Source organism: Adiantum capillus-veneris, chromosome 27 (genome assembly GCF_014529385.1).
Source record: "Adiantum capillus-veneris isolate H3 chromosome 27, ASM1452938v2, whole genome shotgun sequence".
Classification (NCBI taxonomy): Eukaryota; Viridiplantae; Streptophyta; class Polypodiopsida; order Polypodiales; family Pteridaceae; genus Adiantum; species Adiantum capillus-veneris.
Window position 1 is genome coordinate 105,772,526 of NC_140957.1, and position 15,790 is coordinate 105,788,315.

General features: G+C 42.7%; 1 protein-coding gene across 1 annotated transcript; it reads right to left on the reverse strand.

Annotated features, from left to right (window-relative positions):
- Window positions 1-2,784: 2,784 nt before the first annotated feature.
- On the reverse strand, window positions 2,785-14,070 carry LOC147422501 (uncharacterized). The gene is made up of 2 exons (XM_086502453.1): window positions 13,764-14,070; window positions 2,785-2,951 (listed from the first exon to the last, which is right to left on the reverse strand). The coding sequence occupies exons 1-2, from the start codon at window positions 13,855-13,857 to the stop codon at window positions 2,800-2,802; spliced, it is 246 nt and encodes an 81-aa protein (XP_086358579.1). The 5' UTR covers window positions 13,858-14,070; the 3' UTR covers window positions 2,785-2,799.
- Window positions 14,071-15,790: the final 1,720 nt, after the last annotated feature.

The following is a 15,790-nucleotide window of genomic DNA, read 5'->3' on the forward strand; positions in this document are numbered from 1 at the left end:
GTACCAAGTATAGTGTATATGTTAGTTACCATGGCCGGTATGCAACTAATCATGGCATGTATTCTACCAAGCATGGTGTGTGTGCTACTACACATGTAATGTAAACTAGTCAAGATGTCGTGTATGCAAGGAATCATGGCCCATCTACTACATAGCATGGTGTATATGCTACTAGGTATGGCATGTGTGATATTGGACATATAGTATATGCTAAGAATTAAAAGAATGTGGTAGAAGTAATGAAAACAAGATAGTTAGAATATATCGTACATGATTAGTAGCAACAACTGTGCTAAATAGCATCTCCTCTATGGTCCTTCGCATAGCACAAATGGTATACCTATAACTCATTGAGTAGATGAACAAGGTGTTTGATGTTGTTGTTCCTCCTTATTCATTTTCTACACGCATCCTTCTAATTGGAAGAAACACGTGACTTAGATTGCCAAAATGAGAGAACTAGTTTTTTGAATTCCTCACATATGGAACTTTCACATTGTTGCTTCAAAAGAGAATAAGATATAACCATGATGTGAGGTAGCTTTGACACTAGACATTGCCCTATACAAGAATGGCTTTGACGCTTGCATAATCTTTGCCACCTTATAGCCATGGTCAAGTCTTCAAATGAGTTCATCAGCATTACCAAAGGACTTTTCTTAAGTGCATCTTTGTTTGAGGGCTACTTAACATTTGCCAATGTGTTGCGGACATTGGCTAGGAGAGATTTTTGTCAAAGTCCCTAAAAGATCCTAATGTTTTATCAAATGTAAATCGTAGGAATCAAGAAGAGTTAGACTTGTCTAATTTTCTAAAAGGACTCCACAATGTGTTCATCAAATATCCCTCCTATGATCTTACCTCCAAAATGAGGGGATGATGACCATCGAATTGAGCTCCAACCAGGAAGCTCACTGCCTAATAAGCCTCCTTATCGAGTTTCCCAAGCTCAACAAGAGGAGATCATGAGGCTAGTACAAGAATTTGTAGACAAAGGGATGGTCATGCCTAGCTCCTCTCCCTTTTGTTCTCAAGTCCTTTAGTTGCAAAGTTGTTGTCACTTCCTGCTCCTCCCTCGAGGTTCTATCAAGTAGTTCAAGAATTGTTGGATGCTCCAAAATTCGTTTAAGGATCTCACACTTAATTGTCTTCTCCATGTTTTGGGTTATATCACTAAAGTACTTCACTATCTAATAGACAATTGTGTTCTTTGATTCTTCTTTGACATCCAGCAACCATTCATAACTCTTGCACTTGCTACGTTCCTGAAATTTTCTCTTCTTCAAGGTCTTGTACTCCATGATGACGGCACGTGATTCAAGTTGCTTCTCCCAATAGGCATAGTAATGGGTTACAACATCAAGTCTTACAAGACCTTCTTCCATCAATTTTGTGAATGCACCCTCATTGTCTTTAATAAAACCTATAGCTTCTCCTCAACTGTCCATGCTAAATCACACACACTAGAGAGAGAGAGAGAGAGAGAGAGAGAGAGAGTCTTGCCTAGAGTAGTAAACATAAGGTATCAACACACACACACACACACACACACACACACACACACACACAGAGCTCAAGTTTTGAGCTAAAGACGTGGGAGGGAGTCGTGGATAGTCACTATTTGTTTTCTTTGGAAATTAATTAAAACATAAGTGAACTTTAATACAATTAATTAGGTAGAGATTGAGTAGGCGGGTGCATAAATAGTATATTCAAAGATAGATACACACGATGCATGTGGATAGAGATGTGATATGCTTGCTAATTTTGGACTAGAACACTTACTCCTATGAATTTGCAAATTAACCCTAATTGTCGAAAGGCCTCACACTGCCCTCGATTCTAGCGTACCCATAAATAATGGCCTCTCACTTTCACTTAGCACTTCCTTGACCTTAGCATCCCACCTTCAAAATGTTAGCAACTGTGATTCTTCACTCCATATATCAACACCCCATGATTTGACATGCAAGTGCCTTTGTACCCTCGCTATTTTGGTTACACCCCAATAGACAACCAATCTCTTTGTCCTTGCACGTCATGTAACTGATGTTGCTTCTTAGAGAAAACCTCGATCCACCATAGCTACGAGATTGGGTTGATTTTCAGAGGCCACCTATTCAAGGAAGGGAAAAAATGAACTTCTGGTACACTTTGATTGTGGCTATCTCTTATCTAGTCTCTCCTTTGCTATCTCTCAATAGTTGTAAATCAACATTGAAGGAGATAAAGTGGGACAGACCAACTAGTAGTCTGAACTCTAGACCACTAGTGCATCTACTAACATAATATGGCGGAAGGGGGAGCCCTTTACACATATCGCAATCTGCAACCTGAAGGCTAGAGTCCAAAACTAAACAAAGCTCCTTTGCATGCGATAAAGAGGGAGAGAGGAGGGAGAGAGAGAGAGAGGCCGTCGAAGGCGGCCGGCCGTACTAGTGTAGTAATGATAGAATGCTTTCAAGTAAATCACTAGATCACTTACAACACACCTAGAAAAATTGAAGTGTGCATATCATATGCATGCAACTTAAAGTCTAAAAAATCGACTTCATCTATTCTATATCGTGTGTTTGTGTGTTCGTGTGTGTGTGTGTGTGTGTGTGTGTGTGTGTGTGTGTGTGTGTGTGTGTGTGTGTGTGTGTGAGAGAGAGAGAGAGAGAGAGAGAGGTGTTTCCTACAAATGAAATTCATGGAGTTACATAGGCACCACCAACAATATATTGCAAAAGATATTTTAAAATCCTTGCACTCTTGAAATCGAGTAAAATGGTCCTTGTGTGTAAGATTGCCTTCAGTTCAGATGGAATGAATCATCAAAGAGGGAAAATCAATGTTTTGTATAGTGGATGAAGGAACGTGTTGAGATGAATGAAGCATGGTCCACATAACTTGTACATCTTCATAGCCACAAGACTGCACATGGTAGTATAGCTTTGAGAAACTCTCACCTGGCAGGGAAAAAGATAACACGAACATGGCATTTTAAAGCACTACCTCGTTAGTCATCATCCTGATTTGTGCACAAGAAATTAGAGATAATGTATAGCTTGGGTTGAGTGAAAGTAACCAATGGGTCATCAAAACAACATACACGTAATGCTCGAGGGTCGGGGTAATACCAAGGGGATGTCACGCGCACATCTAACCCTATGTGCATATGGACAAGCTGCTTGCTCCAATGTCGATGGCATATCTGTATTTAGTGACTCTATCTCTAGGTGAAAAATCTTGATTTCATACTAAAGTAAGTCTAAAAAACATTGTGGCAAGATAACTTATATATTAAGACAAGCATTTCGAATATTGAAGAAATTTAAACTAGATGATTCTACATCGAAAAAAAGTTTGATAGGTGAGACTCGCTATAGTAATAAGAATAAGAAATGGTAAGCAATTTTAAATGGCCCCTCCAAAAATAAAAAATCTTATACTTATATTAAAAAGAGAGGAGTGAGCTGCCACGTGACTGCAAATCCTTGCAGCCATGGGTTTCCATCCCTTCTCAAAGCCTAATTATGGCCACGTTGGCGTGCTCTCGCTCTCTCTCTCTCTCTCTCTCTCTCTCTCTCTCTCTCTCTCTCTCTCCCCTCCTCGAGTTGCGGGGAGTCTCGCTGCCAATGTGAATCAACGAAATTTCTCTCTCTCTCTCTCTCTCTCTCTCTCTCTCTCTCTCTCTCTCTCTCTCCTCGAGCTGCGGGGAGTCTCGCTTCCAATCTGAATCAACCGAGGTTAAAACTCTCTTCTTCTTCTTCTTCTCCTCGACCTGAGGGAATTCTCTTTGAATTAGCGCCAACATGAGCACTCTCTCTCCTCGAGCTGCAGGACTCACTACCCCTCCATCTTCTCTTGGCCTGCCCCTCGAGTTGCGCGGGGGTCACTACCCCTCCATATTCTTTTGGTCCCAAGAGCTAGCCACATAAGCCATTGGCATCGCCATGGCAGGTTGAGAGAGAGAGAGAGAGAGAGAGAGAGAGAGAGCCACTTCTGTCACCTCCTCTCTTACGTCCTACTCTTCTGCCCGCCCTTATCTGCTGCCTACCGTCACTTACTCTGTGCCCATCCTCCTCCAAATTAACAAGTTAATGCACATTCCAGCTCTAGCCTCCTCAAGCAGTTCAGTCACAACCTGCACTTTTAGAGTAAGGATTGAAGGAGGGGAGGCGATGCTGTAGACTGCTAACAAAGGAGAATGAAGGAGGGTTCATGAATTTGAGGAGTTGGAGAGAGAAAAAGAGAGAGAGAGCGGCTTCCTGTGTGCTATCGACAGAAAAAACCGAGCAGGCACTTATCATGATTTTTGATTATATTTATCTCATAGGTTTTCGTTTATATTTATCTCACAGGTATTTGTTGCTCTTTCCCTCTCTATAGAACTATGCACCTGCAAGCAGCTGATTAATCCCAATCATTGTAGGAAGTAGGAAATAGGAAATTACGAGTAAAGGTAGCTTCTACACTTGCAGGCAATGCTCTACATTGGAAATCTTGAGTTTTCTCTCGGTGGAGTCTCTCTCCAACTCATAAGTTTAGTCTCATCAATATAGAGATCTGGCAGCAAGAGCTACCCAATTATGGTAGCATGTATACGTATTGCAAAAGGAAATCTAATGAAGACATAAAGCATGCACCAAATTTGGGTCTTGCTGCTGATCAGACACAATACGAATCTTAATACACACAATTATACGATTGCAACACACACACACACACACACACACACACACACAAGATGTATAGTTTGGATCTCTCTCTCTCTCTCTCTCTCTCTCTCTCTCTCTCTCTCAAACAAAGACTACCAGACACGTGGGAGTAGCTCCTTCAACCGCCATTGTCTCCTGCAACTCCAACGACACAAGGACTAAGCGTGCAACGAGAGAGAGAGAGAGAGAGAGAGAGGTGGCCGAAGGCCGCTGGCCATACTAGTTGTATTGTTAAGGATGTACATGTGAATGTGAGTGTGTGAGAGAGAGAAAGAGATGAAAGGGGAGGGGGATTCAAGAAATGATTGTGAAATAAAAAAGAATCGTCTTGTTTTTTTAAATCTCAAAATTGGCATTAAACAACAAACAACGATTTGAAGGCATCGGCTCCCTCGTCACTATATGGCACGGCTCTGAGGTCGCACGGGATCTAGGGCCCAAATTTGGGGGCGAGGCGGCTTTAATCTCAGTTGTCGGATCACGCAGTGAACTAGGGGTGAACTAGAGGAGGGTGAACTAGAGGAGGGTGAACTGGGGTGAACTAGGGGCGTCTAAACTAGGGTATGATCATGTGACATGCCAACATGGACAGCGCCGCGCGCTAGCATGGTGGTAGAACATTCGTCTGGCAACCGTAACATCCCAAGTTCGACCTACACCCCGCGAGACGGGTGAACTAGGGGTTAACTAGGGGGTGAAGTAAGAGTGAACTCATGGCACCATTTTTGCCCCAAGTTCACCCCTAGTTCACTGCATGATCCGACGGCTGAGATTAAAGCCACCTCGCACCCTCAATTTTGGGCTCTAGATCCCCCCTAATCAGAGCCGTGCCATATAGTGACGAAGATCGGCTTGGAACCATCATTGTCTTATCTCCAAAAGTTAAAAGAAAAAATCAACCAAACACTAAGACCTTTGCCATCAGTAGGTCACTAAACCGCCATTCCTATCCTCATGTATGCATTTATACTTCAGAAGTAAGCCAAAATGCAATGTAGCATAATTCGAGGTACATATACCAAAACCTACATAAACACCTCTAACGATCACGTAAGGGCTACCACCTCATATAGCTACCCCACATTAGAGGATTGAAGTCTTTTATGAGCCTCTTTCACGTACTTCCACTTTGACAAGCTGAAAGGCTCATGTTGGCATTCTCAAACAAGGAAACCCGGAGGGACCTCTAACAAACTAAAAAAAGACTTTAATGCCTTTTATATGCAAAATATATAAAAAAACATTTATTTAGAATATACGCCTAGCTCTCTTCTTCTTTAAGCTTGTTTAGTAAGCGGAAAAGAAAATGGGGAGAGGGAACACATGGTCACAAACGTAGGTGGAGGGATCTATAATGAGGAACAATGTGTGGGAAACAGTGTTCGGGAAAAATCATTTTCACAAGCATACAAAATCCTTCCAAGACAAATCTAAACCGGAAATTTTACAATACTAGCCAGTATTTTTTACAAAATTACACTATTTTCTATGTATTTTAAGGGGGGTTTTCTCCTTCTTGCCCTCCCCTCAACCGGCTATTTTGATATTGCAACCGGCTCAAGGCTAAGTTGAGGCACACTCTTCCCGAACTACTTTTGGCTAGGAGAGTTCAAATACGAGGTGTTGTTTTGATCATTGGGGAGTTGTTGACTCAAGACCCGAGGATGCAGAAGGGCTTGCTTTTTTTCCCAACAATCCGCATGTCTTGAAATTTGTATGCTCCCTCTCTAACATCTACTCAACCGCTTGGGGGTCATGACAATTGGGGTGGGAGGGAACATGTCCTATCAGATGCAATGAGCCCATGGCCAAGTTTGATTTTTGTATCCTAGAGTATTTTTTCATGAGAGAGTGCAAATACTAAGCTTTGTTTTGCCCATTGTGAAGTCATTGATTCAAGACTCCAAAAATGTGGAGGGCTTGCTTTTTTTTCATAACCATCCACCTACCCTCGACACTAAAGCCCACGGGGTCTTTAATGAAGACTCCATCATGGGATCAACGGTAGAGAACTAAGCGTTCAAATCTCGAAGGGGGTGGAGGGTGGACAAAATGCACACATGGGTAGAACGCTGGAGATTGGAACCCATCACCTAGGCTTTGGTAGCACGGTGGCATAAACATGCAAGTGTGTGCTTGTTCGTGCTCCCTATATCCATTTTTAGTTTTATAATGTGAACGTTGTCAGGCATAAGTAAACTAAGACAAAACAGGTAAACTTGGACATGCCTAGGTAAAATTGGATGGTCAAGCCTACCTCGCATCGCATGCACCTAGTTCTCCACCCTAGATCCTGTGACGGGGTCTTCGTTATTCTCCCCTCTCCAACATCTACCTAACCTCTTGGGGTTATAAAGATGGCAGGTGGGTAAGCTCAAAAAAGTTAATCCCATCTTGAGTAGGTGCCCTCTTAGAACATTTCTGCATGGAGCTACTACCCTTGCCCTATGTTCATCAACCCGAATCCCAGCCTCTTAGGGTTATAAAGACTTGCGGTGGGAAAACGCAAAGTAGTAGTCCTCTTAGAACACTATATGTGGAGCTACTATCCTTGCCCTAAGTCCGTCGACCCAAAACCAGTTTCATTCCCAACTCTACCAATTTTGGCTGAATTGAGAATTCCGCTTCTCAAACCCTCGTGAGGCGGAACCACCCATTAGGCTTCCAACTCAGGCTTTGATTATGAGGAAAAGACAAGGCTAACTTAGCTTGCTGACCTTTTTGAAGTAATACAATCCAAGACACACAAGGAAATTTCACCCATGCTCACCTCACATGCAAAATTGCTTAAGAGTTGCAACCATACTCGGACTTGTAGGAATACGAGACTAGCGATCTATGCGCTATGAAAACAGGATTTGTTGATATTGAAAGATAGGATGTGTCAACTTGTGAAGCACAAGAAGTATCCAAAGTGTAACAACGGCTACAAAGCAAGATTAAGGCTTCACAACCCCTACAATAGCTTGTATGAGTTATGAGGAGTTTTGAGCCTGTCAAGCCCCAAAGGTGCTCAATGATATGGTAAGAATCGACGAGCATGCCAACCTACTTTATTATGAGTTAGGATGCTCTAAACAAGCTCACGAAAGATGTTAAAAGTGGCAGACCCTCGAGCCTAACCCACACTAATGCAAAGCATTTCGACGGCAATAAAGGACAGGGCCTAGGATGAAGAAAGATCAAGATGATTGGGGGGGGGGGGGGGGGGGGGGGGGAAGTAGAGAAGAAGTGGAAGAGCTCAATGCAAAAAGAAAGCAAAATGGCCGTGCTTCAAAGGAGGAGCAGAGTTGGTGGCTTGAAGTCAAAGAAAGAGGTAAACAAGACCACGTTGTTGGCCAAAGTGATCAAGCTTCATACTACCAACCAAGCTCATTCTCTCAGAGCTTTAAATTCAAAAGGAGGGATTCAATAGCAACAAGTGGCTTGAAGTCAAAGAGGTCACGTTGTTGGCCAAAGAGCTCAAGCTTCATACTACCAACCAAGCTCATTTTCTCAGAGCTTTGAAATTCAAAAGGAGGAGGGATTCAACCGCAACAATGACCGACGAGAAAGACAATGCTCAACCACCTTAGCTAAATTATAGGTCAACTAGAACTCTGCTTGCAAGCGGTCAAGGATGCAAGAGCATTGCTACTTAGCAATGTTAAGAGCAATGTGAAGTGGAAGACTTGGAAACACCGTTATTAGATTACGAGAGTTGGGTTTCCTTGAAAGCTTTGGGGAAAGAAAAGTCCCCTAGTTGGGATGGACTAGCATCAAAGAGTTTTGGGAGGATCTTAAATTTCCCGATAACTTCAAATGGCAAACAAGGCCTTGTTCCAAGGACAACTGCATGCTGCTATTAAGGTGCGAACTAGAGGGCTCGGCTCTGACACATGCTCTGGATGTAGGTCAGTCTTCGAAGACCCCCTTCATCTTTTCATCATGTGCCCTACTTCACGGGGGCTGGCTGTTAAGGTGTGCAAATGGGCACGGAGAACTTGGAAGACAAAATTATTTACTAACAACTTGATCTTGGGGGAGGGACATGGATTCCAAATCCACGCCATTTTGGTGGGCACCCAATTTTGGTGTGCACCCAGATTACTAGATTTTGCTACCTGAATCAGGTCTGGAAGTCTAGGAATCTTCGGGTGAGGCCAAGCTGGCGGTAGCTTGTTTTGATGATATTGTCTGCATGAGCTCTGAGCTCATCCATAGTGTTGGAGCTAGAAGAGTGTCAATGGATAAGGATAAAGATTGGACTCATGCATTAAAGTACTTGGAACACGCAAGAGGGTAGGTTTATAACCGTTTTATCTTTTCTTGTGCACAAGCCTGTGTTGGAACCCTAGTCCCCCAAGCACATATAGTGCTTGTGGGAAATTGTATTCTTTTTTAGTTAATATGAATTCTAGCAACTCACAATTGTGAGTATGGGCAAAAAAAAAAAAAAAAAAAAAGGGGGACAATTGCATGCTAGCATGAAAAAGGGATGATCAAACTAATTCTCAACTTAGTTTGCTCCTCTCTCTTAAAACATTGATGGCCTATCTCTAGGATGACAGTAACATATAAGATTATGTCAAGGTCATAGCATAAGGCGAGTCGAATCCTAGAAAAAATGATCACCCCCCATCAAGAGTTTCATGAAAGGAAGATCAATTTATGACCACATTCTAGCAACAATGATTCACATAGAGTATGCAAATTTCACCAAGTAAGAATGCATCCTCCTAAAACTCAATCTAAACAAGGCATGTGACACAATCTCATGGTCATACATTGAAGTTGTCATGAAGATGTTGGGCTTTGGACCCAAAATGTGCACAATAGTGCACACCCTAAGGGAGCGTAGTTGCTATGAGCTCCTCTTCAAAACAGGTCTGTAGGAATGTTTAAAGTGAAGATATTAATCAAGCAAGAATTCCCACTTGCCCCACTACTCCTTGCAATCCGCTCACATCCTCTTGTGGGTGAGAAATACACCTTAGGATCGTGCTACAAAAGGAGAGATTAAGGACTCTCACTACCAGGGAAGCAGATAATTGCAAGCGAAACTACTTGTAGACTCTCTCTACTTTTCCTAGAAGCCAACTCCTAGATGCTTAAAACAAAACTCGAGATTATTCAATTATTAGCAATTTCATCAGGCTCTAGGTGCAACATCAAAAAATCAAGATTGATTTCACTCATTGAGAATGACTCATTTGACCCCGTCGAGTGATCGGGGCCAACTGTTTCAAAAGAAAAGTATTCAAACACCTCGATGCTCCACTAGGGGTGGACACTTCTTACAAGCAACCATTTAACTAGGTCATGAACAAAATTAACATTAAGATGAGAAGGTGGGAGTACACACTCCTCCCCTTCCATAAGAGAGTGAATGTGATTGACTCATTCATCATTCCCTACACATCCTTTGTCTAGTCTATTCTGAAATTGGCCAAATGCAATTGGAAAGAATCTATGAAACTCATCAAACAATTCCTATGGCAAATAACACAAAAACATGACTCCATGATTCCCTACACATCCTTTGACTTGCCTATTTTGAAAATGGTCATATGCAATTGGAAAGAATTTCCAAAACTCATCAAACAATTCCTATGGAAAGATAAACACAAAAACATGACTCCATGGTAGTGCGGGAAGTCGGAATGGGTTGTGAAACCCAAGGACCAAGGTGGCATTGGTATCCTTGATCCACTATTGCACTTAGAAACCATGTGTACAAAGCTTGTAGTCTCATTAATGGATCAAAGGCAAGATTGGGCAATCATGTCTTAGGATATGATTGGACAAAGTAGACTTTATCTTGCAAGGAGGCCCTTAGAAAAAGCTTGAATTGCGCAACCAAATTCTAGCTCCAAGTTGAGCTTTTCTAACGTTAGGGGGTTGCATGAAAGAGATACTAAGAAACTGCAATAAAGCGTCATCGCCACTAGAATAGAGAGAGACATTCAGATACTTCACCTACTCCTTATTCAACCGGTTCCCTTGGCTCTCGAAGCTGGGAGGAGGATCTTTGAATACATTTTGAAGAGAAGTTGCCAAAAAGGTAAATAACAAACAGATTGCCAAGCTGACACAATTCTGGGACGATGAAAACTTCTGCTGGAAGGATGTGGACCAACTAGTGGTGCAATGTAGATCCACTCTAAATGAGAGGCTTTCAATTAGTAGAGTCTCTGAATTTTTGTGCAATAGCCTCATACATAATGTTGGGGTAGAGCTTGATTGGAAAGCTTGGCATTGGCCAACAGATAGAATACATGTACTTCCCAAAACATTAAGAGCATACAAAAAGCTACTCTATAAAGCAGATTATTTCACTCCACTGAACAAATTGTGGCATACAAATTTGCTAAAAGAGAAGTCACTAAACAATATTAACACCATTTGGAAGGTAAAACAAAAAATTCACTTGGAAGGGATTATGGGGGGCTATCCCAACTCGGAATCAGATCTTTGCTAGAGGGCTTGGCATAGACACTTGCTCTAGGTGCAACAGCATCAGAGGATCCCTTACATCTGTTTAAGGATTTCCCTTCATCACAGGGTCTAGGTGCAGAAGGTGTGGAAGGTGCTCTTCGTTAGGAATGACTAGGTTCTGTAAGGGAGAAGATTTCAATACCAAGCAATCAAGGTGCACATGCACATAACCAAATTTTGCTATCTAAAGCACATTTGGAAAGACCAAAACCTTTAAGAGAAAGTTGGTGGTAGCTCAATTGATGATATCGTGCGTGAAAGCATTGAGATTATATATTTAATAGGGTTAAGGATCGGTTCAATTGCGTGAGGCAAAGAATGGAAACATGTGCTAAGTTGCATTGGCGGATGCTAGTGTAGTCCCCTCTATAGGAGAGCTAGATGGATATGCAAAAAACAGATCTATGTATGAGTTGTAGACCACCTTTTTGGGAAGAGTTGTCCCCTCAAGGCACATGTAGTGCTCGAGGTTCATAGTACATTCGTTGCTGAGTTAATAAAACATCTCCACTCACAATTGTGAGTATAGCAAAAAAAAAAATGCATTTTTAAATATACGTAAGTACTTAGAAGAATATTCATTAATTATAATATATATAAGTATTTAGAAGAACCATGAATCAAAACTTATGCATTGAAGGGAAGAAAATTGTTGTATGTGGAGAATCTAGGAGGAAGACATGGTCTAGAACTACGATAAAATATAATGATATGTTTCCATAGTTTGTCTGCACGATAAAGAGAGCCTTCGGTACTAGGAGAGCTAGGCATGAACTATTGCTTAAATAAAAATGGTTGAGTGGGCCTCAAACAAGTTGTGGGAGGCTCCGTAGTGTGTCAATAGGTGATACAATTTTTGAAAAAGAAAAGAAGAGGAGAATCAACACAGATTCTCCTCATGCAATCCGTAAGGAGGTCGTCCCGATTGCAACACGCGGGGAGGGGGGATGTAGAAAGCACAAAAAGTGCTTTAGGAACTCCATGACTAGGGCGTTATCTCTTGGAGTGTACGGCAACGCAGCAGGCAGAGGACAAGGGGTGCAATCGAAGTGGAGGGTGGGCCAGAGGTTGCGGGTTGCAACGCAATTCCTTTTCCTATGCAACGGGTTGAAGTGGAGTAGCCGCTCCAGTGGTTAGATGAGGACACGAAACGTCGATGCTACTTCCTTGGTGTGGGTTTGAGTTCTCTCCTCTGTAGGAGATCACCTTGTGATGTAAGGTAGAGAATCAAAAGGAATCTGCCAGAGAAATGAATATAATAGAAGAGGAGCGAGAGGTAGTGGCTTTGAATTTCTCTACTTACATCTTCTCTAGGGATGCCCTCCCCTCCCCTTAAAAAAAAAGAAAAATGAGAATGGATCTCTTCACATGTTTGGCGGAATAAGCACGACCATTGCCATAGCTTCTACGTGTGAGCTAGGTGGATTTTGTGTGCTACCTAGTTAGGTACATTGTGTGTGACCTATTGTTGAGAATCCTCTCATTTGCATCAGTCACCTTGGGAGTGTCTATGGGGAGGATAAAGAGAGTGAATTTATCCACCCTTGCCATAGATTCTATGTGTGATCTAGGTGGATTTTATGTGCTACCTAGTGTGTGTGTGACCTAGCCTATTGTTGAGAATTTTTTCATTCGCATCAATCACCTTGGAGGAGTCCTCCTACAAGTAAAGGGACGCCTACATTGAAGTGTCTATGGGGAGGATACAATCAAAGTAAGGGAGTGAATCCCTCCAATTTTTCTTTCCCTAAATTGGCTTCAACAATTTGATGGTCTTTCACAATTGACTCCTTCAAAGGAACCAACTTGAGGACGTTTAAAATGTAGGAGCCATTAGAGGGAAATTCATATTGAAACGACAAAATCCCTCGCTGCAATTAAAAATGAAGTTTTTAAAAAAGCTCATGTCAAGCTATGGTCACAAAAAAAGCTATCCCCATCATGAATCCCTAAGATTTGCATGATAGATTATATCCCACTAAATGTTGCCACTGTTTTGAACCGCGGCTCGTTATTCACTCCTTTAGCCTAGAAGAACAAACTAGGAAGAATCCCATGAGATTTGAACAAAAAAATTTGGTTAAAATTGTGAAAAGAAAACATACAATAGGTAGACCCTTACATATATACACAAAAAGATTTAGAAATTTTCTAATGTAGGAAAACAGAGTCTTTTCCATTGTTTTTCATACAATGAATAACATCATGAGCTTTTGCTCTAGAGGCACTGCATGTCTAGCTAGGTACGACTGGGGACACGAGAAACCCCAACCCCCGGGGGGGGGGGGGGGGGGGGGGGGGGGGGGGGGGGGGGGGGGGGGCCGGGATCGATGGTCCTCTGCCACCAATCGTACCTATGTGGTGCCTCCCTCAGAGAAGCTCATGATGCTGATGTAAGTCACAATGTGGGAATTATTGTGAGAATTTGTCACAAACTTCTTGTGATATAGACACTAGAGAGCCTCCACTTCCCTTCAGGACCTATTAATCGAGACAATGTGAGAACCAATTTGTTGTGGAGTTGGCCCGTTTATTAATCAAGACGATAATCTCACGTTGTAGATCTTAAATAAAGAAAATTACCACGCTGCTGAGGACGAGTGCGCAGGCGGTGAAGTGGTGTTGAGCTCCAGGCGCGGCGAAGGGGCAGCATAATGAGGCGACGCAGCCAAGCCATGTGTGTGTATAGAGAAGAGAGAGCGCACGCCTTACACAGCTGTGTGTGTGTGTGTGTGTGTGTGTGTGTGTGTGTGTGTGAGAGAGAGAGAGAGAGAGAGAGAGAGAGAGAGAGAGAGCGCCTCACTCAACTGCTGAAGACGAAGAAGAAGAGGAAGAGGCAGGAGGAGAGAGAGAGAGAGAGAGAGAGAGAGACGATGCGTAGAGATATCTGGTGGCCATATCTTGTGAGCAACGAGATGAAAAAGAGAGCAGAAAAGCTGTTCACTCTCCACGTGTCGCCCACGTCCGTCCAGTCGTGCCCAATTGGCTGCCTCCACCTCGGCTGTCCCACCTGCAATGTCGCTTTCACCGGTGAAAACACACACTACCATTTTTCAACTACCCCGCTTATCATTCATTTATTCCCTCCAAGCGTCCCTTATTCTCACACAAAGTTTCTCTTTTGTGCCCACTTTGGAGGTTCCTTTAGAGGGCTCCCCCATAGGCGAGGTAGAGGTGCAAATGGAGGGCCATTGATAATGTAATTGTTAGCTCCATACATAGTGTGGCCGATTTGCTAGGGGATGCCCCAACCACCCCCCACACTAAAAATTCGTCACTTGCCATTTTCCTTTCTATTTTCATTTGTTGTAACAAAAATCTGGCCAAAAACTTCACAGCTACCGCTAACCCATGCAAAGAGAATGTCTCGGCTTGCAATTGAAGCTAACTCATATGGGGTTCACACTCTTTTTGAGAGGGTGCTTCTTCTAGTAAATGGCCCTCTAGCATGGAGGGCCTATGGGGGAGGCCTCTCAGAGGGCTTCACCATAGGCCCGAGGCCCTCATAAACAGCATCAAGCAACCCCATAGTGCTGTAGGGTCAAACTTGTGCCATGCTACAAAGTGTCAATGGAGGCTTCAATAGGGGGCGCTTCAACTATGCCCCATAATTGCATCATCACATCTTTACATGTAGAAGTGCCAGGTAGACTAGTCGCTAGCCCAACCCATTTTTGGCATACCATTGCATGCAGTTTTAGCAAACCTTTGAGTTGACTAGTTGTGAGCACAGTGTATAGGGTAGGGTAGCATTGCTATGTGGACAACCCTTGAAGCGTAAATAGCTCCCGAGTCCAACGACCTTTTTCAAAGGGTCTTTAAAAGGGAAAGGGGGGGGGGGGGGGGGGGGGGCTCCTATAGAACCGTACGTATAGCATGTCACAAGCCAAGAGACCCTCTTAAACTAGATGCCCAATATTTGCAATCTATAGCTCCATACATCACCTCCTTGAACCTCCATTTTCTCCATATATTTGCAATATGTAACCCCATTTATTACCTCCTTTAGCCTCCATTTCCCGCTCCAAAGCTCATGTTCCAATTGTAGTTTGGTACTTTGCAGACACCCAATTAAGAAGGCCTCATAGTAGTGTACAGATGGTGGTTTGAATAACCTCCAGCTCATACCTTTCTCCAAAAAAATTGATGCCATTTCCACGCTATACTTCAGGGAGATCCTTTGTAATTATATGGTCCCCCAAAAACTACCTTTAGTAGCCCCTCTTTTTGTTTGGGATGGGGGTCTTACCGCATATGGAATCGATCTTGCCTCACGATTTACATCTCACCTTTTCCCTGGCTCCTCATTTCCCAAATATTTCAATTTTGCAAGGTACTTTGTTCACTCCAATCTTCATGAACATCCATCACCTATTTCTCATGCGAAAATCACACTAACAACAATATAGCTTAGCTCAGTCACAACCCTGCTAGTCATCTCTCTCTCTCTCTCTCTCTCTCTCTCTCTCTCTCTCTCTCTCTCTCTCTCTCTCTCTCTCTCTCTTTGTGTGATGAAAGTATGCATCATATTGTTACATTTTATACAATATGTCCAGCATGAGTTGTCTTCAATTATTCTATCTTTGAGAGGAATGGAAGAATTAAAGACC

What these genes read in the sequence shown, in the direction of transcription:
- LOC147422501 (XM_086502453.1), bottom strand. Translation starts at nt 13,857, where the DNA reads ATGGCTTGGCTGCGTCGCCTCATTATGCTGCCCCTTCGCCGCGCCTGG. An exon ending in CACTCGTCCTCAGCAGCGTG is followed by an intron (nt 2,952 to 13,763) that starts GTAATTTTCTTT and finishes TTTCCCTGCCAG; the next exon opens with GTGAGAGTTTCTCAAAGCTA.